Source organism: Larus michahellis, chromosome 2 (assembly GCF_964199755.1).
Source record: "Larus michahellis chromosome 2, bLarMic1.1, whole genome shotgun sequence".
Lineage (NCBI taxonomy): Eukaryota > Metazoa > Chordata > Aves > Charadriiformes > Laridae > Larus > Larus michahellis.
The window spans coordinates 46,798,447-46,825,479 of record NC_133897.1 but is presented as its reverse complement, the minus strand read 5'-3'; the positions used below and the strand labels follow the sequence as shown (position 1 = coordinate 46,825,479).

The 27,033-nt window shown below is 39.0% G+C and overlaps 1 protein-coding gene across 2 annotated transcripts in view; it reads left to right on the top strand.

Moving 5' to 3' along the window:
• The first annotated feature begins 666 nt into the window (after nucleotides 1-666).
• SNRK (SNF related kinase) overlaps nucleotides 667-27,033 on the top strand; it is a 41,258-nt gene continuing 14,891 nt past the window's right edge. The window contains exons 1-4 of one of the 2 annotated variants that reach the window (XM_074575127.1): nucleotides 667-972; nucleotides 12,158-12,256; nucleotides 12,620-12,782; nucleotides 13,631-14,323. In XM_074575127.1, coding sequence (XP_074431228.1) covers nucleotides 13,735-14,323 — 589 coding nt within the window. In that variant the 5' untranslated portion in view covers nucleotides 667-972; nucleotides 12,158-12,256; nucleotides 12,620-12,782; nucleotides 13,631-13,734. The remainder of the gene's footprint in view (nucleotides 973-12,157; nucleotides 12,257-12,619; nucleotides 12,783-13,630; nucleotides 14,324-27,033) is intronic. The other variant, XM_074575126.1, reaches the window with a different exon arrangement.

The following is a 27,033-nucleotide window of genomic DNA, read 5'->3' as shown; positions in this document are numbered from 1 at the left end:
CATCCCCTTCCTTTTGTTACCCCTACTTCCAGCCGACCTCCACCATCCATCTTGATCCCGTCCTCCTCACCACAGGGCAGCCTGCCCGCACACCATCGCTACCTCAGCGAGCAGGCCAGGACACAAGGGGCACCATCGCTATGCTAATAGGGTCCTATTTCTACCTTCCTCATTTGCGATCCGATCGGCCAGGAAACACCGGCGCGGCTGTTTCACTGCGTTAATTAGCTCTCAAAGCCCGGCACCCCCTCCAGCGGGAGACGGCCGGCGGGCTTCGCCCTCTCCTCAGACCTTCAACCCTTCGCCCTCTTTATTTTCGCCATTTCCAGGGCGAACTGCCCGGCACCTTCAGGAAGCCGGAGCCCAGAAACAGGAGCAAGCCCTGCCCCCGAGTGCCGCCGACCCGCCGCGACCCACCCCCGTCCCCTCAGCTGCCCCCTCCCGCCCTTCCCTCAGGCGGCCTCTCCCCTTCCCCTGCCCCTCCCCACGCACCGCCCCGCCCCCGCGCGCGCTCCCCCTTCCCCCATTGGCCCACCGTGACGGCAACGGCACCGCCCCCCCTCCGCGCAGGCGCAGCGGCGCCCGGCTGGCGGGTTCGCGCGGCCCTCTGTTGCCCCGCCCCGCCCCCCTCCCCCCCCCCCACTCCCCCCCGCCTCCCAACGGCTCCCCGCGAGCTGCCGCGGCCGTTGTTGTCAGTTGCGCCTGGGAGTCGCCGCAGCGGCAGGGCCCGGCGGAGCGCTAAGCCGGACGGACAGTCAGGCGCGGGGCAAGGAGCTGCCGCCGCCGCCCCCTTCACCCCTCCCCGAGGCCCAGCTGAGGTTCCCCGCTGGGGTCTATCGACCCTTTCCCTCCCTTCCCGCCGCGCTCCCCGTCCCCGCCGCCGCTCCCGAGGGCAGTCGCGGCGGGTGCTGCCCATGCAGGGGGCGGCGCGGGGCGCGGCGGCCCGAGGAGACGCCGCCGCTGCTGCAGGCAGTAAGTTGCCGGCGGGGTTGGGCCGGGTTCGGCTGGGGCCGGGCCGGTGAGGACGGGGCCGGGCCGGTGGGGTGTGGTGGGTTCCCTTCCTCCCCTCCCTTCGCCTTTCCGTTTCTCGCGGAGCCGGCCTCGCCCGCTGAGCTCCTCCCGGCCGGCCCAATGGCGGCCTCGGCCCGAGAGGAGGCGGTTGGGGGACGTTTCCCGGCCGCCGAAGGTCGGTGTGTCGGTGCTGCCCGGGGCTGGAGGAGAGAGCGGAGGTAGGGCGGGGGGGGAGAAGTGGGTGTCACTGCGGGGACGGCGGGCTCCCGGCGGCAGCCTCCTGTGCCCCCCTGGCGCGGCAGAGCCCGGCCTGTCCCCATGCCAGCCCTCTCCCCCTCCCAGGCAGTGCCCCTGTGCGACACGTCCCCGCGGCAGCAAGGCGTGTGACCGGCTCCCCGCCGCGCCGCTGCCGTCTGACCCCGCGCGTGTCCGTGCCCCCCGCGTGTCCGCCCGACTGCCTGCCCGCGCCCTCCGCCCCGCAGCGGCGTACGCCCACCGCGGGGTCACCGCGGGAAAAGCGGCGGCCCGTTTACCCCTCCGCCACCCTGCTGCCCTCGCTGGCTCCACCGCCTATTTTCTGTCGCTTGGTTTAAAAAAAAAAAAAAAAGATAAACAAGCGAGGCGAAAGCCCTCCGGTGAGAGAGTGGGACCGGTCGCGGGTGTGTTTTGGGGGAATGACGGTGCATCTTACCCCTCGGAACCAGGTGCATAGCCAACAGGTTTGCTCAGAATGCAAGCTGGCGTCTTTGCTGCTCACAGAGCTGGAGCATGCCCCTGACAGAAGCTGAAAGCACAAGTATCCCTTGCTCTTTGTCGATACGTGTATCGCTTCTGTCAATACACTTATTGCGTTGAATTTACTCCTTTAGATTACTATAGAAATCAGTCAGATAAGTAGGTAAGTCCTGGAGAGAGGTCTTTGTGCTTTTTGCTAGGTAGGTTCTGGCAACCAGGTGGTACTCCACTAGTTAAATTTATGGAAGATGACTTTTAAAGATGTTTATGGTTGATGTACAGTCTTGGTAATAGCTGAAGGACAGATGTGTGTCTGGTTTTGGTGTGTGTTTGTTTTTTTTGGTATTGTTTTTTTTTTCTTTTAAATAAGGAGACTGAATAAAGTATTGGAGAACATCCACTAGGGAAAAAGCCTATATTGGCCAGAGGATGGTTGGTGACAAATGTGACCTATTTTCAGATTGGATATTTTTATTGGTAAGAGGTGCTAGAACACCTGTGAAGGAGAAAGATTTACATGGGATATAGGCATATAAAAAGCTTTGGGTTTTTGCTTATGCATAGATAGTTTCTGATCATCTTGTTTTTAAGAGCTTGTTAAGAGTAGATATGCAAAGAAGTGGTTTCCTCAGTGGTACCATTGCAGTTCCAGGAGCAGCTTAAGTGTACTGTATGATTTACAGCCATCTAGCATGAATGAATTGCATGCAAATCTGCTTACGCCTGCCCTCTGTAGTGCAGTCACTACTTAGTCATATAGGCTGCTTTTTGGAGTTGTTTATTATGGATATATTTAGATCTTCAAGCTCTGGGGAAGGACCAGTTTAATGAATCTCAGCAAAATCTATATAGAAGTGTTTACAAGCAAATGCTTATTATGTTAGCATTTAGCTAACATAGTTCTTGCAAGGCAGGCACCTTTAGGAACTGGGTTAATGAATGGTGGGGTTTTTTGATAGCTGTATCACAGAAAGTGGGAATTTGGCTGGTGGTTATTCTTGTACTATTGCTGATCCTTAGAAAGAAGGAATCTGAAACAAACTTACAAGAACTAACAGTCATTACTATGTAATGCAATCAAATTCTACATTGTGAAACACGTTGAAATGTTAAATAGACTAGTATCTGCCCCTTTTACTTCTAGTGTGTGAAAACATCCAAATTTGAGGACTTAACAATAAAAGCTAAGGAGAAGCAAGTCTAGTCTTGTCTCACCTTTTTCCTGAATATTCTACATGACCAGAAAAGTGGTAGACTGATGGCATGATTTTTCAAGTGACTGGGACAAGCAGCTAACCTGAATGCTGGAGTAGTGCCTCGTAGGCAAGGTACCCAAGACAGCACATTCATTTGGCTCTTTTAAGGTGTGATTGACACCTGAGGCTCCCAATAAAAACAGGGAAAAGCTGACACCTTAAGTGGACTTAGCGATAAACGGGGTTGTTTGTTTACACAATTGAGAAGCAAGAAAGTACAGATTGAGTTTTGGATACTGGAATTTCTGTACAGGTTACTGCTGTTCCTTGAATCATCTTGCTATAAGAACTGATATTCCCATGTGGTGTGGATGGTCTCACTGTAGATACATAGCCTGCTTTTTGGTTATTTTAAACAAATAGCATGTTAGGAGTGTGCATGTTAATGTGCTACTGCAGATATTCTTCTGCTTGGAGTAGTTGTCTTCATGTGCACTGTTCTGATCAACCTAGTCTCTTCTAAGGCTCTAACTCTCTGCCTTCGATATCATGTTTGAAAATTCTTTTGCAGTCTATTCCTTGAGTGTATCGTTGTCCTTTTATTCCACTAGCAACTGTAATGCCAGACTAGTGCCTTTGTCTTGCTTTGTTGCCTGCCTTGCTTTCAAGGGCACAATATCCTGGTGCAGCCAGCTTTTTTTCCTCAGAATGTGTGTCTCATGAAATAATGCACTTTTCTTGGATTTTGTCTGCTTTCAAAATTCCACTGAAATGCTGTAAAACTTCTTGATCAACTTCTGCCCCTTCCTACTTAGTAGTGTTTTCTAATTATGTCTTAAAATGAGAAACTGATGAAACATGGTTTAGATCAGGGACACTACCTTTTGTATATAGGGCTAAACTGGAGTTTATGATGAATGTACTAATATTAAATTGCATAAGCTCTTAACTTTAGTAACCTATGAGATTCTGTGCATCTTCCTTGTCACACTACTTTCGAGCACTTAACTGGAATACTACAGCTTCTGTAATAATGTAAAGTAGCTGTTGTTTTAATACACATAACAGTATTATGTAAGAGCTTAAGAGGATTTGAAAAACTGTATATTCACTTAGAATTCTAGGATAACTTACCCTGGCAGAGTTCTAGTACACTTAAGTTGATTAAGTCACCAATGTTAAGAACTTAATGAGGAAAAAGTGCTGTGTAGTTTTTACACTTGTGAAACAGAGTGTGTTTGCGTTCTGAAAAGCTGAATCTCTCCATTGTACAGTGATCTTCAACAGCGTTGGGACACGAATGTTGCACTGAATTCGACAGACTGTTTTTTACTAATTTCTTCGTATATCATTCCGTGTTTTGTGCAGCAGTCTTCTATCTAGTTACTGACTGGACTTAAAGCAACTTTACTTGAGAGATAAGATGACAGACTAGGCTTTTATAATTTTAGTTCATGTTGAAGCATGGTAAATTTCAGGTGTCTACCATTTCCTAACTAATTTAGGGTGCTATAAATGATGATAAAATATTGAAGCTGAGTAACTGTAGGCTGAGGTCGATCTATTTCTTAAGGTTTAAGTAGTTTGTATCCTATGTAGAAAATGTCAGTATCTGAGACAACATAAGTCAATTCAGTATGGAAGTTTTGTGTTTCCAGAGGTATTGCTAAATAAATGAAGCTGTCTGACATTTGAGCTCAGAGGTAATTCTCAAGAAATTTTATAGAAGTTGTTACTGCTTGTAATAGGTACTAGCAGTATGTACACATATTTGCATCTGAATACGAGTATTTGAACTAGCATTTGATGCTTTCACCTCCCTTGATACAGAATCAAAATCTTGTTTGTGTTTCTGAATTTACATAACAGAGAGGATGTCAGATGTTACCACAGTGGTAACTTATTAAAATGTAAAGCCACACTGAAGTGTTCACTGATTAATGGTGGAATGTTTAGTCCTGTTAGTGGTCTTTGCTACACTGTTTGGCATAAGAAAATTATGTGGTAATGTTAATAAATATACCTTTGAAATAGGTGAAACAATTCTGAGAATTCGTGAACATGGAATAGATGAGGCGATTCTTATAGAAGAGTCCAGATTGGTGGAATAGAAATCAGAGTTGTCTGTCTTCTGCGAAGTTCCTGCAGTAGGGTTTCTGGAAATAAAGATGTAGTGTCCTTTCTAAAAGATAGTGATACCATCATGAATCACAATAATATGACTTCTGTCCGATACGCAAAGTATTTCTTTGTCAGTTTCACATTCCTAGTTGTTTTGGGGGGAAAAAAGGAAGAAAAAAAGGAAAATGTGATGAGATTTAGAATATTAAGGCCTTTGAGAAGCTACTTGGATACTGCTTATCAAGCTTGGAAAGTATAATTTTGGGCTATAATATGAGTTATCTCTGTTGTGTGCAAGATGGTTGACTGAAAAGCTTGTCTGTGATCTTCAGACTTCTTTGATACCAGATCTTGATTGGTTAGGTTTATGAATATCTGTAACTAAGATACACATGTTAATTTCCTGTAGCTAAGGAGAAATTTTTCTTTCAGTGGGAACTGCAAAACATGATCATTTTAATTGAAACTAATTTTTTTATATATCATGACATCACAGGGTCTGAACAAAGTTTTGTAACTGATTTACAGATACAAAAAGAAAGTACTAGCAGATATCACACAATTTGGAGCAAGTCCTTTTAAAAAGATGTTATTACTACTTTGCAGAAGATAATTTATGGGACATGGCCATTTGGGAAGATGGGGTATTCTTCTCTTCCCCTGCAATAGTATTTTAAGAGCAGCTTTAGATCTTAAGTGGTGTATTGGTGAAGCATCTGATATGTGAACATGGTGGTGGTGTCTGTTTGTATTACTTTTTTAATTTGTTTAGCTGCATGCTGGACTTGGAGAGTAGGCACAAGAGGAAAACAGAGACAACATGAAATGAATTGCTTTTGGAGCTGTGGCTGGTGTGAGGACTTTAAATGGTGTAAAGGTATTGCTGAGTTCTTAAATCCATAGGGCAGATTGCATTTGTATTGTGTAATACCTCCTCTTAGAAATGGAAAGTGCCTTGTGAGCTACAGCGATTATCAGCATTGTTATGGAAGTATCTTGGGCTTTTAACACATTTCACAACTACAGGCAGTTGGAACCAATGCCAGTGACTACTAATGACAGGTTTGTCAATGGATCATAGTTTGATCACTCTTAGCACATCTGTCCTCTTAATAGCTTTGGTGTCTAGTCAGTAATCATAATCTTGCTATTATGACTGCTATCTTACTACTGCTTTGGAATACATACCTACTTCAGTGTTGTCTGTATTTTTTTTTTTCCTCGTTCACTGGCTTGTTGTGAAAGAAAAAAGGAAATACAGGTTCTTTACTTTCAAAGTGTGGGGGCCTTGAATAAGCAATCCAGGTCCAGTGTTTTTTCTTACTTATGTGTATCGAAGATGATTCTCAAAGATGCCGACTATCTAGTGGGGTTTCTACCACACAGTTCTCAAATTTTAGTTTACTCGTTACTAGTGTTCTGCCAACCACTTGCCGCAGCCTTGCAAACCCGTGTGAAAGAGGAGAACTTTAACCTTCCATGTTTGATGTGAGTGTATTATGACTTCAAGAAAATGGGATGGCAGACAGCAATCTGTAGGTCTGAAAGTTTGGGGATTTCTTGTTTAAGAAATATGTGTATTCTTTAATTGACGGTATCCTGAATCGTGCATCGTATTTTTTAAGTTTATTTTTTCTCATATGTTGGAGCTCCCTCAAAGTCTTGTTTTTAGATCTGGGGTCATGTAGGCTCTCATAATTTTCTGTTACAAAATAACATTAGTAACTTATTTCTTCTCAAATCTGTAACGCTACCCCTCCCTCCCCCAACCTGTTTATAGGCCTGCCAAATATTTCTACTGCTTGCTGTTGACTGAATAATGGGCCTTAGAGTTGAAGTATTCTTTTTAGCATTTTGTTTTTATTTCTGGGCTCTAAGAAGAGTTAAGGCCGAGCATCAGTAGCTCTGATGCCTGCAATACATTCTAAAATCATGAAACTAACATTTCACTAAAGGCTTCCCAAATGTTTAATGGCAAAACTTCCTCAGCAATTGGTAGCTCTCATATCTTTTCTGAGCAAAATTCTGAAGACTATTTAAAAATAGGGAATACCATTAAATTGTGTAGGTTAATTCTTCTTTTTATGTTTGGAACATAGAACTACTTGATAATTTTTATCTTCATCATTCTAGGTATAGCTATGCTGAATGGTAGAGAGATTTGCTGATACATCTTGACACTTTACTAACGCACTGTGAGGTGGATGCTGATGCTGTGGGAGATGGCAGTGAGACCTCCTATGAAAATAAAAGTGCACGTACACCTTGGAAAAAAAACTACTATAGTGTTTTATTGTGGAATGTGTCAGGAGCAAGAGCGTTTATAGAGTTTGTCATCAGTGAAGGGGAAGGTATGTGTGTATGCTGTGATGCAGTCACACGAAGTGGAAAATAAAGCATGAGATAGCATTGTGTATATAAGGGCTGAGTTGTAACACCACTGCCCCCACCCCCCAAGAATGCTGCATCTGCAAAGTGTTTGGTTGTAGGGCAGGTATAGATTGCCATCGTTTCTTTGAGTACCTTTGAATGGTAGTTGTGAAGGCTTAGGTCACAGGAAGGTGGAGGAGGAAGGGCTTTGGACTGTGACACCTCTGTGTGGAAACAAAAGGAGAACACAGGTTCTTGGGCACTTAAGTCCCATATTGTGTCCTGAATATTCAGGCATATTGGGTAGTATGAGGCTTAAAAAGTTTGAAATACTCCGGAGGAATGGAGTCATGACTAGTGTTCAGAGCATGTGGTATGCATTAAGTGTGTATGTTCTTCACACTTCACTCTTGCAACACTTTGTACCTGTTCCTAGTGTGTTGGCTCTCCCTTACATAAAAGGAAAGGTGATCAAAAGCCCTCTTGGGGAAAGGTCTAACATCATCACATAGTAGTGGCTCACTTAGTAACAAAGACTCATGGATTAGACTGTGAAGGTATCTTGCAGTAGGATAGCAGAAAAAAAAGAAAATATTGGAAAAAAATTGAAGAAATTATACTTGCACAGTTTGTATACCAAGTTGGTGTTTCCTCCAGTTTGCTCTCAGATTTTAATGATTTGTACAAATTGCTTTCAGACTAAAAAAGTTGCTTCTGGATCTCTGAGATCAGTTTATGTCAAATTTTGGTTTAGTATTTCTAGGAAGAATAGCAACATGTGTCTTTTTCTCAACATAAAATTATGTAGTAAATTAATTGGTATAGATGCTGTTACTCATCTGAGACAAAAGAGAGTAAAAAGGAGAAACAAGGTGAAACTTATTTAATCTGTTTTGTGGATGTGTATAATCTGTACATCCACTGAACTAGTGATCCTAAATTCCTGTTACAGAAAATTAAAATGCGTGCTTCTAAGAAATGATTCATTTAGCTATCTGCTTTAGGGTGCAATTTGTTTTATCATAGACTCTTATCTGAGTTGACTGAATCTCCATTTATCGTGAAGGGAGACAGGAATTGTTAGCTGTCTGTGGGCAGATGAATCCCAGGAAGATAACTTCAGCTTTTATATCTGTTAGCCTGATAATGCAGGGAAGTTTTTGTGTTGATACTATTATATCATTTTGTTGAAATGGGACCTTGCATCTTCATTTTCTAAAGTAAGAAGCTAATACACACATTAAGGTAAGATGAACTAAGCTGGTCTTGCATGTAGTGTATAATATAATGAAACTTTTTTTACAGGATGAATTGCTTAAAGAAAAACTAGTGTTGCTGAAACATGCTGTTTTTCTAAACAGATCTATTGGAGATCTATTCATCCATTTTCTAGAGGTGGTTGAATCACAGTACTGTTAAGCATCTTAATAGGATGCATGTGATACTACAAAACGGCTTCTGCAGGTCTCCATTACAGAGGCTGTTTGCAGTATATATGAGCTTCCATGGAAGGAAGGATCTATTCTGAATCTATTTACTGGTAAATGTCTATATTGCATAAAATGAGTATGATCGGGGGTGTAGCTGAATTCTGGTATAGTTAAGGAAAACTGCATTTTTAAATCTGTAATTAGGCACATGGATTAAATGCTGCTAATGGTTAGTAAGCTTGCTAACTAGAAAACCTAAACTCTTTAATGCTGAAAAATGAACTTATAAAGGACTTGAGAGAATGTGAATTAAGAGAGACAGGTTAAATATTTTGTGTGATATAACTGGCCTTTAAATGTTTTTCCTCAGGCTGTAGTTTGGCTTGCTGGCAAAGTATGGTTGGCTGAAACTTCGATTGTCATGCGGTGCAGTTTGCAGCTCCTTCATTTGGTAAAAATGTTCAAGAGGTCACATTGTAAACTGGATCACTGAAATGATCTGTCACTAAAACTAACCCTGTTTTGGAGCATGATGATAGTAGATGTGTTGAATGTGGAAGTTTGGGGTGATTCCATTTATAGTTAACCCCAAAAGTGTTACTGATGTAACTAAAGAGACAACTGCAAAGAAAGGGTCACAAAGAGGCTTCTTCAGCTTGAAAGCTGGTACTTTGTGCAACTGCACTCTTAGTTGATCCCTAAGTGCTTTCAAAATTCTTCTTTCTTACTCTAGAGAGAAACGGAGAAAAAGAGACTACTTCTCTGAGAAGTATAGCAACTGCGATCCTTTAGGTAGCATATTTAAATTGTAATCAAGGTTTATATCTATATGCACTATGACAGTTTTGCATCCATTTCCTACTACTGAACAATTCTTGATTTTTGGTATGTTCACTTCAAACTGTGTGTGCATCCAAGATCCTTGTGTTTAGCTGTGGGAGCTTTGTCTCTAAAGATTTATTTTAAAACCACAGAGTTAAAAGTTAGTTGGTCTGTTTTTGTGGAAACTCTATGTTAAACTGTTAATGAATCTGCATTAATTTTATTTCAGTTAATGGGGCTGCAACATTAGTATTTCATTTATGTAGGCTTTTATCCTATTGATTACTGTCTGATGTATTTCTCCATGGCTTAATCATAACTGATTTCTGCTGGAATTTTGTTGACAGGTTGATGTTTATGTGCATTCTGTCATTTAGAGATAAATCACTTCTTGAGTTTGTACGAAGATGGTTGAGAATGTGCCAAGTAAACAAAATAATTAGTATAAATCTTTCCTTACTGCTGAGTGTTGCAGTTACTTAAATTCAGACAAGTTACGTTCTGTTACATCTGGCTGGGTTTACTCTCTCCCTTTTGCTCTGGAAGGGATGGAACCTTCTTGAATTTAAGAAAGAAAAGCTAAGTCAAAATTGAATGAGACTTTTTTGCCTCCCATCTTTCTTACCTCTTCCAGTAACAAAACTTGGGTTTTGCCATGCACTAAGAAAGCTCTATTTTGTCTGCAGGTGTTGTTTTTGAATCCAAGACTTAACAGAAAATTTCTCTTAAAGCCACATCTCCTCCTCAGAGAGTAAAGGTGTTTCGTGATCTGGGCCAGATTTGCAGGGTGTCATGTATTCATGCAAGCAGAGATGTAAATGTTGAGATTTGACTTAACATTCAGAAAAGTATTGGTCCATAAAAACTTGAGCGCTGGAGTCTGTGTTGTTGGTAACTTGAATGGCTTAGGAAATGGCTATCTGTTCTTTGACACAACTTTTACAATTTTTTTAAAATTTAAGGGTTCTAAAACTGTTAAGTAGTTTAGCATAAGGTATTGGCTGCAGGATGCATTATGGGTAAAACAGATTTGTAAGGAGGAGTAATGTCCTGGTGGCAGTTAAAAAAGTTGTCTTTGTAAATTTGTGTGCTCTTTTTTCTTTTTATTTTATTTCTTTCGTCTAGAAGCAGTGAAGAGTCTGATTAGGGTGCTGTGGAGACAGCAGTTCTATAAAGTGTGTTTGTGTGGGGTGGGTTTTTTGTTTGTTGGGGTTTTTTTTTTAAATGCTTGCAGTCCTTTGAGGATTGAGACTCTGGAGTCATACAACCGTATGGGGCACAGCTGATTAATATCTCCCCTGTTGCTTCATACAAGTTAAGGTTAGGTGGTTTATGTATGTATGTGGACTATTTTTCATTAGCCTGCATTTTGGGGGTTAGGTCAGTATGATGGAACATTGTACAACTATAATAAAACACTACGTGAAAACATTATGTTAGTGCTCAGTAGTTGTAAAAAAAAAAAAAAAAAAAAAAAAAAAAAAACAACTAACAAAAGAAACCCCAAGAGCCAAATTTGCCTAAGAAAGGAGTACAAAACAAACCAGAAAATGTGTAGAAAAAGGTGAGAGGAATGCTAAAACCTGTGGAATAACCTCTGTAAAAGGAGTGACTGACTAGGACTTGAACAAGATTGAACTGAAGCTAAGAAGGAAGCAAGCTAAAATAAAACTGAATTGCTTGAGGCAAGGTAAATAGAGTATGATAGTTCTTGTTTTGGAACAGACAGTGAATAAGAAGATGCACAAATTATCAGGAGATTAAAAACAAACAAAAGGAAGTGGTTCTTCTCACAGCACATACTTAAGCTATTAAACTCCTTGTTGCAGGATGTTCTTCATACTAAAAATTCACATGCTTTAATAAAGCACCTGCCCAGTTTCACAGGGAGGGGTGGGGTGGAATCCATCAAGCATTATTAAACACAAAGCCACTGCCCTCTGACGTAAAGAAGTTTTTGAATCTCTTAAAGATAAGGAGAGTTTCATTATTTATTGTTACATTTCCCATTGTACTATGTTTTTACCTATGCATCCTCTAATGGTTACTTACCAGGTAGGAAAATGTTTGACATGGGCGTTTGGTTTAATGTAGCATGCTCTAATCTAGTTTTGTACTTTCTGGAATAAGGATGGGATGGTATTACATGGTTAATTGGGAGTGGTAGAGGAAACTTTGTAAGATGAGCGGTATGGGATGTGTTCAGAAGCAGATATGCCTACCCCAGTTTTGATACTATGGCATCTTCTAGTGAAGTGGAGTGGTTTTTGGAACAGCTTCTAAAGCATAGTGCTTAGTAGCAGAAAGAAAGGATACAGTAACACAAAACTCAATGAAGTTTTTTAAAGATTGATTATTATCTTTAAAGAAAAACAACCCCAAACCCCAATGTTTATGATTGTTACACTTATCCTGTTCCATGTTTAAGTTATGAGGTTTCAGAATTTGATTGATTTCATTCAAATTTTACAGGGGTGGAGGTCTCAAACTGAATTCCCACGGAGTTTGTGAAAGTAGACAGCTGGATAGAGAAGAGGTTATACCATGGCTCCAGCTGAGAGAAGCAGTAAGGTAAGCTTGTTAAACATCAGAGAATCCTCATAGGACCCCCAACCTTGTAATTGAATCCATATGAAACCAGGTTCATTAGTTTCACTGCCTGTGAAATAACTTGTTTAGCAGGGAGTGTTTTTAATCTAATGCTTACATTTCAACTGGAGAATAACTAATGTATGGGGCTGTTTGTTTGCCAGCTTCCTTTTCAAAGATTTTCTTTTTGAAGTTCAGTTTTGAAACTGTGAAAATATATTCTAAAGAGCTGTGTTTTCTGTATTTTATTGAGTTGGCAATAAGCCATCTAATTTTCATATTTCTAGCTACTTTGCACACAAAGTGGGAGAAATGATATAGGTTTTCTTTATTTTTTTTATACAGATTTTTATTTAAACCTCAGTCTAAGTTAAAGATGCAGGAAAAGTTTTTGGGAAGTTTCGTGTGTGGAAAAAATGGCACTGTGGGACATAAGACCTTCAAAACCAGCTTTGAATATGAACATTTTATAAGTTGGATCTTGTTTGCTTAAATGCTAGATTAACTGGTAAGCAGGAGTTCAGCATAAATAACATGAACTTTTGAGTTCTCTTCCCTACCCTTCTTCCCCCTTCTCCTGACTCATTCCCAGGACTGCTGAACATATGCAGCCTACATGTAAACTTTTATCACCAGTTTTTATAACTCCAGTCAAAATATTTAAGAAGACATTTTATTTAGCACTAAGAGTACATCCAACCCGAATGTTTCATTTCAGCCTGTAAGGCTTTCTTCATTTGTTGTAATTACAGTATTGACTGATAATGCTCAAATTAATTAGAGTAACAAAATTAAGTCTTGTATGTCAGTCTGAGCTTTACTAAACAGGAAGCTGTAAAAAGGGAGAAGGTAAAAGTCCAAAGTCATGCCATCAGAACTTTGTATTAGAGCTGTTTTATGCTGCAACATGAAGGAATATACCAAAAATAAGATAAATATGTTCCTCTTATCAATATTCTGTGCTGCCCAGCTGATTTATAACGTAGCTGGAAAAGTTACAGATTTCAGCTTTGCCAACTTTAATGGTCCTTATAACACTGATTTCTTCAAGTGTTGCTTGCAAGGTTTCTAACCCAAGAACAAGAAGGCCAGTGAATTTCAAAGAAATTTTTGTTATTGCACTGTTGAAATTCACTTTCTTCAAGCATCTTGATAATGTGATTTCAAGCATCCTGATAATGTGATTTCAGAAATCTGATGGTTACCACAGAATGGTTTATCAAACCCTTTGCAAAACTCCCTGAATAATTTCATAAGTAATCTGTAATAATGTGCCAGTGTAAATTTAGGAGAATTACAGGATAATAATTTTGCTTATTTTTATACAAATATATAATCTTGTCTCCTTATTTTTAGGTGTGCTTGGCGGTGACAATGGACTACTTATTTGCATCAGATACTCTTATATGAAAAGATCACGTTTCCAAAGAGCTTAAATATTATTTCATTTCTGAAACAGAATGGCAGGCTTCAAACGAGGATATGATGGAAAAATTGCGGGATTGTATGACTTGGATAAAACTTTGGGCAGAGGACACTTTGCTGTGGTCAAACTTGCTCGGCATGTCTTTACTGGTGAAAAAGTAGCAGTAAAAGTAATTGACAAGACCAAACTGGACACTTTAGCCACTGGACATCTTTTTCAGGAAGTTAGATGCATGAAACTAGTGCAGCATCCCAATATAGTACGACTGTATGAAGTGATTGACACCCAGACTAAGCTTTATCTTATCTTAGAGCTGGGTGATGGAGGAGATATGTTTGATTACATCATGAAACATGAAGAAGGTCTGAATGAGGATCTGGCAAAAAAATATTTTGCTCAAATAGTTCATGCCATCTCCTACTGCCATAAACTGCATGTAGTTCATAGAGACTTAAAACCAGAGAATGTGGTCTTCTTTGAAAAACAAGGACTTGTGAAATTGACTGATTTTGGCTTCAGCAACAAATTCCAGCCTGGAAAGAAGCTCACCACAAGCTGTGGATCTCTTGCATATTCTGCTCCTGAAATTTTACTTGGGGATGAATATGATGCACCAGCAGTGGGTACGTCTGCTTTGAATTCAACCAGTAATCTAAACTTAAGTACCATGATGTTGTAGCACTCTGTTTTCTGTTTCAAGTTAATGCCATGTGTGGAAGCCATCTAGTTGGCAAGAAATAATATTATAACGTGGATCAGTTATGGATGAGTTAATGCTGGAGCAGCTCTGTTTGAAGGAGATAGTAAAACATTCTCAAAAATGCTTAAAAGTCTTTTTTTTTTGTATGAGATGATGCAATTGCATACATTGTAATTAACTTTTCTATTAATAATAATGTGGATGCAGTGCGTATATTTGTACTTGCTTTGTTAGAGGACCCATCTCCTTTTCAGAAAAGTGCCTGGTTTTAGTTTATTTCTAACAATTCCCCTCCCCCCCGCCTGCCAAAAAACCCCCAAACCTGAACCACCCAGTGATTTTCTTTTCTCAGTTTAGCCATATAAGAATGATAGTGTGAGCCCAGCTGCTTACATGTTCTGCTGCAAGGTGGTAGGAATCAATTTTTAATAAGTACTAACTTGGCTATGGAAGGAGGAGACAGGGAATTAAGGAAAACTTTAACTCCCTCTTCCCCTTCTCTGCCCTTTTTTTGTCTGAGAACTGAAAGTAGGGTGTGAGTTCCCAGTTACTTAAAAGGTAAGAGAAACAGTAATGTGCCAATTAGTCTGCATGTTTCTAGCTGAAAAGTGGAATGTGCTAGACAGACTACTACAGATAACTCTCTTACTCTCCCTGTTAGGTCTACTGCATATTCTATTAGAAGTAACTTAGAGGTTTTTTTTAAACTAGCTGTAAACACTGATAGTCACTGAAGAATGTCTTGTAGTCATACAGATTGTTTGTTAGTTGAGGCAGAACTTGCTGCTTCTCCAACAAGTTTAGGTACATGTAATTCCAAATGGCGCTTCAGAAATAGTTTATTGTAGTCAACATGCCTCTTGTTCTTGTGTGCCCACTATCTGATGCTTTTACTGTCTTAATAACACCCATTAGGACTCTGTACATGGATGCGTGTGTGTTTTATCATGGTTATAGTAGTGGCTGTAGTGATGGTTTAAATTAAGACTGACTTGTCCAATTTGTTGCTAATTTACCTGAGGTAAACAATCAGCTAATTTTGTATGCTGACAAGGTATTGCTGTACACTGTTGAAAGTTCTTGCATTATTTTTAATATAAACATTTTTAGCTGGTAGATCTTATGGTCTTTGCTTAAACATTTGAATGTCACTTAGTGACTTTTAACTTTGAATAGGTATTTTACTGTGGGTTTTCTGGACTTGAAAGTACATTCTCAAGTGTGCTATAATTAGGAATTTTAGATGTCTGTGCTATTTGTGGTTTTGTTGATGCTACAGTGATGCTTGACAAAATGATTTCTATTTAGATTCATATGTTTTAAATGAGTTGGTTCTGGTTTTATTAGTGGCAAACGAGAGATCTTGAGTTCTTCTGTGTTCTTTTATGTCTCTTTATTTTGAGAATTTACTGAAGCATGAGTGTAACTGATTGCAGTGGCCTCTGAAACTAGATGGAAGAGTGCGTTTGTTAAATATTCTGTACAGTGCCTTATGTGAATTATTTCATGAAAAAACAGAGTAGCAGTCAGATTTTGGAGGATGAGCACAAAATGAAGTTTTGATACTGCTGCCCAACTGAAGATGCTTGGAAGAAAGAAGGTGTATGGGGATTAATGAGGGGAAGGAGGGCAAGGGGCACTAGGACCATTATGACCAGATGGTCCAAGTTGAATTATATAGTTAATAAAGCACACTTTGGACCTCCTAATGATAAATGTAAGAATGGTGGCATCATATAAAATATTTCTTAGAGGACTTTGTAGGCAATCAGGTAGGTATGCTTTGGAATAGTACTAGAAGAAAATGGTTAAATGGATTCATAGAGGAGGAGGTCTTGCTAATATAGAGTGGATTTATGTGAATAGTAGAAAAACTACAAAAAAAATAATTTCTTCTAGCTGATCTTTAAGAATGCTAGTTAAGTTCTATTTCTGAGAATATTCAAATACACTTCAGTGATTAGTTTTTGCTTACTTATTCCCCAATATACTGTCTTGGTTACTGGATGCTAGAACTTCTCCTATCCTAGTTGACAGATTGCAGTGCTTGTAGTCTAACTTTTTAGTAGCACAGTTTTCATCATTTTGTAATGCACTGCAAAATCTCTAAAGTACTGTCAGTACAATAGTTACAGAATCAAAATATCAAAATTTGCTATGAGTTGCCAAAAAGATAACGGCCTTGAAGCATGTGGGGTTTTTTTCTGACTGGGTAAAAAAGTAAGATACGCTATGTAAGGTTTCTAAATATGACTTATTTGTGTATTTTAAAGGGAGGGGGGAATATCAGGGACTTCTTTAAAGCCTTCTTTCCCCAAATGGAGTCTTAAGTGTAAAATCTTAAAAGAATATATGTTTAGGAAATTTATCACCAACTATGTAATTATGCAACTGAGAAATCAGCTTGTGCAAACTTTTCTTAACCTTTAAAGATAAATTTTAATGCGAAGATGAGGTCATACTTGTGAAAACGTCTACTTCTGAATTTATGCATATTTCTAGTCCACAAGAGAGATAACATCAGTTACATTTTGATGCTGGTAATGTGCAAGGTGTATGTGTGTACATGTATATGTGTGTGTGTAGAGATATATATATATATATATATATATATATATAGCCTGAAATAGTGAAGTGCTGTGAACTCAGTCAGCTATTAGCTGAATAGGGCTGTTAATATTGCAATAATAATGACTGACAATGGCAAAGGTATTTTGCCAGTTAAGATGATATTACGATGTAGCCGAACCAATCTAACAGCTAGTTGCTTATGAGAAAGGTCAGGTTTTCTCCAGTGCAACCATGTGGTCCTGCTCCTTTATGAGCATCAGACCACTTGAAAACCAACTCAATTTACTAAAATGCCAAATTAAAAAGGATTGCCCTGCTTATACTCTGTGCATGTTAAGGTACATTTGCACTCATTATAGTATTTCAAAAACCCCGTGCCTGTTTTCATTTATCCAAAATTATTGTTATATTCGCAAAAATTATTTCAATAAAAAATGATCAAGATATATCATGGTCTTTTTTGCATAAGACCTTTGCCACAAGCATGGCTTTTCTGATGGCTTATGAATAATACTAGAATGAGTATATGAAGGAAAATACATTTTCTTGCTACAAAGAGCTGAAATATTCAGGGCAAGTCTTTCATTAAGTTATGCTTAATAAGTATCATGGAAAAGCTTGCTTCATGAAAAACTGTTTCAGCTAGTTTAAGTATTAATCTCTCCTTTGTGATGCTACTTAAGTTTTCACACTTGAAAAGGGACCAGTTAATGTAGGTGTCTCATTTCCTTTTGTGTTTAAAGCTGTAGTTAAAATGATGCAAGAGGAATATTAGGCAATGATCGTATGTTCCCAGGGCTTTTCAAAAAGCTGAGTGAGTTAGATAATAAGAAGTTCTGTTGCTTGTAGTTTCCCATGTTTTTTTCACACTTAATTAAAATTTGTTCTAGGCAGAGGAAAGTGAGAGGACTGTAGTTGCACACAAAATTCATTTTGTAAATCAAATGGATGTATTATTTTAGATCAGAGTTCTGTCTAGAGCAGAGGTTTAATCCAGTGAACTCCAGCAGTATTCAAGAGTGGATAACTACAGATGAGAAAGAATAAACTGTGCTTCTGGTAAGACTTTTCCTTTGTTACTCTACGGGCATCAACAGAGATCGGATCATTAAATAAACAGAAATCACCTCTTTCCTAGGTGATGAAGTTTAGTTACAGTTTTTCAGATTAGTTGATTCTGTCAGAAGAGAGCAAGTTCTGTTTTAACCGCTTGGCATCTCTACAAAGTATTAAGTGCTGTGTGGGCTACAGTAATTCTGGAAGACATTGATACTTCTGATAGGTTTTTATTACTGTAGTTGGGTATTCTGTATGTGATTTTGTAGATGCATGGAAACATTTGCAGAGTAAATTCATCCTTCCGGGGATGAGAAATGGGCAAACTTGGCACAGTTGAGCACAGGCCTCTAGAACGGTATGGTAATGCACAAATAACACTACGTATCATCACAATTATTTAGCATTACAGTCTGTCACAGCAACACCAAGAGAATGGTGGCAAGGTGTTCCTCATAAGACATGACTAACAAGAATATTATGATTACTGTAGCTCAGTGCTATTCATGTACTTCAAATCCAACTTGCTGCCTTCTTGGAAGTTGCAGGGGACAAACACTTGAATAACATTCATTACTTTAGTAGCTGAGATGCTGGCTTTCTTGCACAACTTGCACCTGGATATCTTCTGACAATATGTTAAGATAATAATGGATGTATGTATTCATTATCTAGTCATACATTTTTCGTTATTAAAGGAAACAGAGCATTTGTCATACATATATTTCCCTTTCCTGAGAAGATGATACTGCTTTTAGACCCCCTTTTTTTTTTCCAGACCCACTGCAAGAAAGACACTGAGGTGCTGGAGCGTGTCCGGAGAAGGGCAATGAAGCTGGTGAGGGGCTGGAGAACAAGGCTTATGAGGAGCCGCTGAGGGAGCTGGGGGTGGTTTAGCCTGGAGAAAAGGAGGCTGAGGGGAGACCTTACCACTCTCTACAACTACCTGAAAGGTTGTAGTGAGGTGGGGGTTGATCTCTTCTCCCAAGTAACAAGCAATAGGACAAGAGGAAACGGCCTCAAGTTGTGCCGGGGGAAGTTTAGATTGGATATTAGGAAAAATTTTTACATTGAAAGGGTTGTCAGGTATTGGAACAGGCTGCCCAGGGAAGTGGTTAAGTTACCATCAGTGGAGATATTTAAAAGACCGGTAGACACAGTGCTTAGTGATCTGGTTTAGTGATGTTTTTTCAGTTTTACGTTCATGGTTGGACTAGATGATTTTTAAAGGTCCCTTCCAACCTAGGCAATTCTATGAATCAGTTGGAATGATCCCACATTCTCTTGTTTTCTTTTTGCATCAAGCACTTCCAAGGGCTTCTTAACTGCATGTAGTGTTGCTGAGTGTGTTTGGTCTTTCAAAGCTTCAGCCACATTTACCAGGTGCTTGAGGATATCTAGGTAGCCCTGATGACGCTATGTGCCTGTGTAGAGCTAGTTTTGAGGTTTCTGCATGTTATTTGCAAATTGAGTGACTAATATAAGCATCATGGCCAGTGGGTATGTACAATAACCTTTTACACTATAAAAATGCTGAATATAAGATTTGATAGACTTGAGTAAAAAAATAAAAGTAGTAAGATACTTGCAAACAATACATAGTATTGAATCATTTAGCATACCTGACAGCTTTTTGGAGTTTCAGAATGCTCAAAATCACATTACAGCCAAACTTGACAGAAATAAAAGGCAAACATTCCTACAAAAGCTTTTTCACTGATTGTTTTAAATGTCTTCCTTTTTAATGTTGCATTGCAACACTTTAGAAGATTTATAGTTAGATATATTATAGAACAAGCTTGAAGGTGTAAGGCTGCAGAAAGCTAAAAGAGGTAATACTCAGCTGCTTCCAGTGTAAGAGGTCTTCCCCTTCCGTTTTGCTTGCATCAGTGCAGAGCAAGCACTTGTTATGTGCCGCACTCTGTTGCATGGCTGACCATTTAATGAACTGATTTTATTAGCTAATTTGACAGAAAACTGTTAACTTCTCAGCAGGCTTAATTTCTGCCAGGTTAGCAGAGCTGTTTGTTCCCTTAGCACTGAGTGGAAGATCTGGTGCAAAGGAGGTGAAGGGAGTATGCAGCTTGGACTAGAGTTCTGGGGAAAGGTAGTAGGACCTGCTCTTCTTTTGCATTAGCAAATTTGTTATATCAACTCAGCCTAGCTCACTACACCTTCCATGTAAGAGAAACTCATTTGATCAAAATTCATCAAGTATCATTGCCAGCTGGGGTTAAACCACAACAGTCACATTGCTGAAAAAACAGAGTCAAATTTGAAAAATGGTCAGAAATGAGCTTTTTATACTTCTTAGAAGGGGCAAACATAAGGAATTGGTTGTAGAATACTTACAGAAAGTTTCAGCCTTGAAGATATTCATGTCATGTTAACAAAGAATGTATTCCTAAGTTCTGTGGCAATTTGTGTCCAGGTAGTAAAATTTATTTTTAATAGAAGGGGAGTCCAACTTTTATGTAGTATGCTATCCTTTGATTCTGCCTTTTCTACCCCCTTAATCTAATTATTTTATTGACAAAAAATACTTTTAATGCTTCAAATTATTGAGGGTGTTATGTTGCCGGTATTAGAGCCTTATATTCAGAAGTGAAGTTATGATGTGATGGGGCTGTAATGAAGAGTGGGAGTCTGATCCTGGTGACTTCTCAGTAAATCTGTGCCAGCTAATATTTATGAAGCATAATCCATTCTGGATTACTTAATGCACAAGTTTTAATGCATTCACCAATAAACTGCTGGGAGATGCAAAGACTAATTTATCCAAGTGAAACTACAGAGGAGAAGCTGTCAAGATAGTGTTCAGTTACTACCACATCAGCTAAACTGTAACTTAAGTATGGGGATGTTTCTTAGTCATCTTGCTGTGTTCATGGGAGAGCAGTTTTCATAGTATTTCAAACTGCTGTTATGGAGCAAGATTTCATTATGATAAATATATCTCCACAGTCAGGAAGCTTCATTTCATGTATCATGCAAGCAAATATTCAGATTACTTATGTTCAGCCTCTGGCTGACTAATTCGGCAACACAGTTCTGGTGAGACCTAAATCAGTGGTGCACTACTTAGTTATAAGCCAGATGTTCACATTTTGCATTCATGTGTAAAGCTCTACTAAGATGTTAATTTTTATAAAGAAAGTACAAATTATACATTTTGCAGCTAAAACCTTTAGGAAAAGATAGTCAATCAGAAAATATTAAGGATTTCTTAGATACCAGGAGCAAATTGTTGTTAGTATTTATATATAAAAAAGACTAGAAACATTGCAATGAAACATGTATGTTGAATATGTTCAATGATTTTGAGAATGTGTTTTATACAGAGAAAAACTTTCTTCTATGCTTACCTAATTAATATTGTTTTTTACGCTGGCTAATTACTTTGTGGAGTAGTAGTATTGGAAAGTCAGTATACACAAAAAATGTTGGGTTTGTTTGTGTTTTTAATGTAGATTCAGTAACTTCTGAAATGTGGCTAAGCAACAGAAACCAAAGGAGAAGGAATGCATTTCTAAATGCAGAAATGATGAATCAGAGTAAACCAAACTATTTTGGAATAAAGGCAGTGGCATGTGTTCAGTAAGACCTTTCAATGGTGGTGGTGTCTGTTAAAATATCCTTACTGAAATTTGAGATGCAGTAGTTACTTAAAAAAAAAAAACCAAATACAGCTATTTGTCTGTATTTTAATAGTTTTATGCAACCAGCAAAACCCATGCTATTGTCTTCAGGGAAGAATAAGTACTAGTTGCCAGATTGAATGAAAATAAGAAGTGCTTCCAAAGATAAGACTAGTTACTGATGATCATGTCTTAGTCAAATATAATAACATATATAGAACAGACTGTTTCATCAGACAGATAAGCTAATTATGAAAATAATTTGCTAAATGCCATTTGCTATTTATGCTCTTTTTTGGAAGGATAGGGGAAGGAAAAGACTTCTCCTAATTCTCTTGTCTGCTATGTGTTCTAATAATAATTTTAATTGGATTTGTAGTGCTTTAAAACAAGGAGAAAGACCATTTCTGCCTGTTAATTTTGAAAATGGTAGCATTGATTGCAGATGATCTCTTCTTCAGCCTTCTGCAAGGGAAAAATAAATCCCATTTTACAAAGTCCCCCAAAAATACCTGAATTAGCAGATGGTGGCATCTCTGAAAACTAGAGAGGTCAGTACACAAGCTTATTCAAAGCCTTTTTAATGAAAAGTTAAAGAACAGAATAATAGTTCCATCAGCTAAAAATTGAGTATCTACAAAAAAGTAATCTTTGTTCTTTACCCATACTTTTCAAACTTTACAGCTTTCCAGTTTTAGCATCTTCCAGATCTGACAGCAGTCTGTGTACATGGTACATGAGTAAAAATACTTGCAATGCATAGAAATGCTGAAATTGTTAACACACAATGAATATGTTAACACACTGTCTTGCTACTGACTTTTTATACAAGGCATACAACCTTTTTAAGCTTTTTAGCTTATACATAGGTGGAAATATTTTTCTTATTCTCCTTTTGAAGCACAAGTATATCGACAATATAACAGGCACCACTCAAACAATTCAGTAGTATCATACCAGCTTTTATTCTTTTATACTGTAGTATGTAATTTTGCGTCAGTATTTTTAATAGAAGTCTCATTTTCTGCAGTGTTTGACTTGTCATATGAATTTTTACTATTAAATGGTGTTTTGGTTCTTCAGATGATTATGTGAAGCTATGCTATAAATTTCAGTGTTCATTCTGTTTTCCATAGCCTATGCTGTGAACAGGATCTTAAATTTCAACGTGTAACAAGCATGCTTACCACTGTTAACCTTTTGAGTTATCAGCCAGGTTCCATTCCTAAATTCCAATCCAAATAAAGTAGTTCATGATGGGATTTCGTGTCTGAGTTCAAAACAGCAGTCTTCAGACACTGCCTGGTTGCGGCCTGGCCCTGAATATGCCCAGAGTGCAGAGATGCTGATGATCTTTACATTAGATTTTCATATTTAACTCTGCATAGAACTTGATATTGAAGTGCTGATGTGTTGGGTCTCTTTCAAGGCTTGTATTCAATGGGTTTCTATGGCTTGGGCTTTCTTCCATAAATCTGCTCTGAAGAGGTTGGAGCAGCAGTGGTGATAACATTCTCTTTACTTTCTTAAGGTAGTGGTTAGACTAACTGCCCCTGATGCTGGAAATCAGGGTCCATTCCTATCCTTCATTTATCCACAGTCTGTTGATACCTCTTCTGTGGCAAAATAAACATGTAAACATCTGTCATGTCCATAAAAGTTGTTTTGTTTCCTTTCTAAGTGGCTTCTAGGGTAAGAGAACCATTGTGTTCAGTTGTTACAGGAAACATTGCAATGAGAAATGTGTAAAACTTGACTAGATTGATTCAATATTATAAATCACTTCTGAAGAAGCAGACTTTGTGTAGAAAGATCTCTTGTCAACTGAGCAATATATACTGTGTTAACTGTTAAGCAGCTCTACATTTAAGTTAGGAGGACAAAAAAGTCTTTTTCCCCATAAAAGTCTGAAATAAACAACTTCATTAAACAGACTCAATTTACTTTATGTAGTTAAATGCAAATGTGTCTATTCCAAAATGAGTATGGATTTTTAGCTGCTTAAAATCAAATTCACATAGTATGTATAAACTGTGACAAGTGTCTATGACTTGTTGAGGGATGGGAGAAAATTTGGGCAAATCTCATAAGGATCCCCTGTGTCACATAAATTGGAATTCTAAAATTTGTAGTGCTTCTTTTAGGAGTAAATCAGGAACTTTAGAAAGCGATACATGGCTAAGGAAATGGTGAAGCCCAGGTTGGTGGTTAAGCAGATGAATATGGGTATCCTTTGTGCAGCGTTCAAACTGGAACATAACAGATGTTTGACTGTGTTTAAGAGCAGCATAGCATAGACAGCTAATGACGTAGCTTGGTTTCTATGGCAGTGACTTCATGTTATGTAAGGAAGTGGCGTATACACAGCCCTGGTTGTCATGGTTCTGGGAATCCTGCTTGAAACAGTCCTTTCCTGATCAACATTATTTAATGCCTTTAAAAACAATACAATATTCTCTGCAGCTAGCTAGCGCCTTTAAAAGTTCTAATCTCTCTTACTTTATTCTTCTAGCAAATGGCAGTTTCAAGTTAATAGTACCCAATTTAAAGGCTAAATTGCATCTTGAGATCTTCACTGTGCTTTTGAAGGAGACCTTGATTTTGACCACTGCAGTATACAAGTGTGCCTTCCCTCGCTATACTCACTTGAAGTTTTACAGGTTATAAGCATGCTAAATGCATGCAGTATGTCAAGCCTAAAATCTGCGTTTTTATCAGTTTTCTGCAGAGAGCAAATTAGATGACCCTTGGAGGGGAGGAGAGGAGAAGCAAGCAGTTTCCATAAAGGCTACAGCTGCTGCTTACTAAGAGTAATGTAAAAACTTGAAATTGTGAGAAATAAATTCTTGTTTAAATCTGCTCTTCTAAAAATGGGTCTCTGTAACCCTTTCCTTCCCTGTGTTCCTTCAGTTAAGAGAGCCAAATCTAGAATTGGCCCTGGTGTCTGAGTTCTGTGCTAAGGGAGTATAGCTGCAAAGGTATGCTGTCTTAGTGGTCCAAGTCAGGGAGTTTTGCTTACAAAACCTGCTCGTTTATCTGGTTAAACTATCCAGTAATAAATTTATTGCATTCAAAGGTTTTGTCTAAAACCTGATTTATTTTTTTAGCATTAACATAGCGCCATAGCTAATATTATATTTTAAAATGATACACCAGGGGTGTGAAGGTGGAGGAATGACAGATCTCTGCAGAGTTCTTTATACTGTGTATACTGTATGTCAAACTGTATTTGCATTGAAGTGAAGGTTGAGTTGTTTTTTTTTTTTTTAAATGGTGTAGCCCATTTAACAAGTCTCAAAAAAGCAGTCTTGCTCTGCATTCAGATTCTGCCCATAAAGTTACGCACTCTCCTTTGCATTTTTTTTACTCTGGTGGTTGTGCAGCCCTTTAGTGAACCAGTGCCATTCAGTGAACGGGTAAAAAATACACATGGATGTTGTCGTCTTTGCTTTAAAATGTATATCAACAGCTTCTAATAATGTGTGAAAGCAGGAAACCGTCTCAACTAGGATTTATCCCCTGAATTGACATAAGATACATCAAATTAAGAACATGTAAGGGCTGCCTCTACTGAAAAAAAAAAAAAAGTATGCTCTTGCAAGTGTGTGGAGATCTAAAGAAAAACTTATGTTCCTTTAAACTTTGAGTTCTTTTTCTTCCCCCTTTCCCCAGTTATTAGCTGGTCTAATAAGAGATGCTACTTCTTTCTTGAAGCCTTGCTTTTGATGAGATGTCAGGCTCTCATTTCATTGCTGCTCCAACATCTTTCTAATCGGCTCATGCGACTGTCTTGTCAAAGTTGATGCTTTTGACCAAATCGATTCACTAGATCTTGACTGAAGCTTTCACTATGTTTGAGTGAAACCCTCTTTTGTAATAGGGTAAGAATGCTCTTTGGTATTTAGAAATGAAAGATCAAGGTGCCATTGTCTGCTCTGCTGGTGGAAGTGGTCTCCCCAGCAGAAGCAGTTATTCTTCTTTTGCTACACCTAATGTGTGAGCAGAAATTGGCAATAGCAGGGTACAGCACAAGAATGGGCAGCATGTACTGACCAAGTGTTGATCAAAGTACATATCAGTTGAGCGCAAACCATCTCCATCTTCATTAGGTTCCCTGGGATCCAGAGGACAGATAAATTTTCTTGTTAATCAGAAGGAATAATAGAGCAGTGCTGATTGTGGCAGCACAAAACAGTATCGCAAAGAACGTTCCTGTGTATGGCTTTATGTATTGTTTGGGGAAATAATAAAATCTGGTAAATAAGCCCTGTAGTAAAATAATCTCTGATTCTCTTTTATCAATTTCTCGAAGGTGGCTGTGCTTAAAGATCTTGAATTCTGCCTCTGTCAGCCAGATAGCACTACTCTGGAAACCAAGAAATTTCCAAAATGTACTGCGGTTATTACATTAAACAAGTGAGCAAAAATTATATCTTTAAATGGAAGAAAGCATTTTCATTTCTTATAGTCTTTTGCAGTATATTTTCTGAATTTGACTGAAAAATATGCAGCTATGGATCTCCAGTAGAGAAAAGTGGGAAGTGTAGATACGGGATATATTTAAATATTTCAAAATGATATGTGGGCATTAACTCATTATTTTGGAATATCTGCTTTGAAGACTTCAGATTCTAAACCTTGGATTTTGAGTTATGCTTCAGCTAGCAAACCAACATCTTTAAACTTGCATGTTGGGAGCATAGGTCATCATAGAACAGTTTTAATTGGAAGGGACCTTAAAGATCATCCAGTTCAACCCCCCTGCCATGGGCAAGGACACCTCCCACTAGACCAGGCTGCTCAAAGCCCCATCCAGCCTGGCCTTGAACACTTCCAGGGATGGGGCATCCACAGCTTCCCTGGGCAACCTGTTCCAGTGCATCACCACCCTCACAGGAAAGAATTTCTTCCTGATATCTAATCTAAATCTACCCTCTTTCAGTTTAAAACCATTAGCCCTCATACTGTCACTACACTCCCTGATAAAGAGTCCCTCCCCATCCTTCCTGTAGGCCCCCTTTAGGTACTGGAAGGCCACTATAAGGTCTCCCTGGAGCCTTCTCTTCTCCAGGCTGAACAACCCCAACTCTCTCAGCCTGTCTCCATAGGAGAGGTGCTCCAGCCCTCTGATCATCTTTGTGGTCCAGGTTACCTATTTAGGTTGAAATAGGTCGCCTATTTAAATTTAGAAGAGATGTTTACAAATAAGTAATACTTTAAAACCTCAAGCTTATGGATCCATTTTACAAAGAGGGGATGATTTCCCCTTTTTTGATAGTATTACCGATGTCAAGCTGTAAGTGGCTTCAAAGCATGCAAAATAAAAACTTTATAACACAAAACCCACAGGGATTCCTGTTGTCTGTTC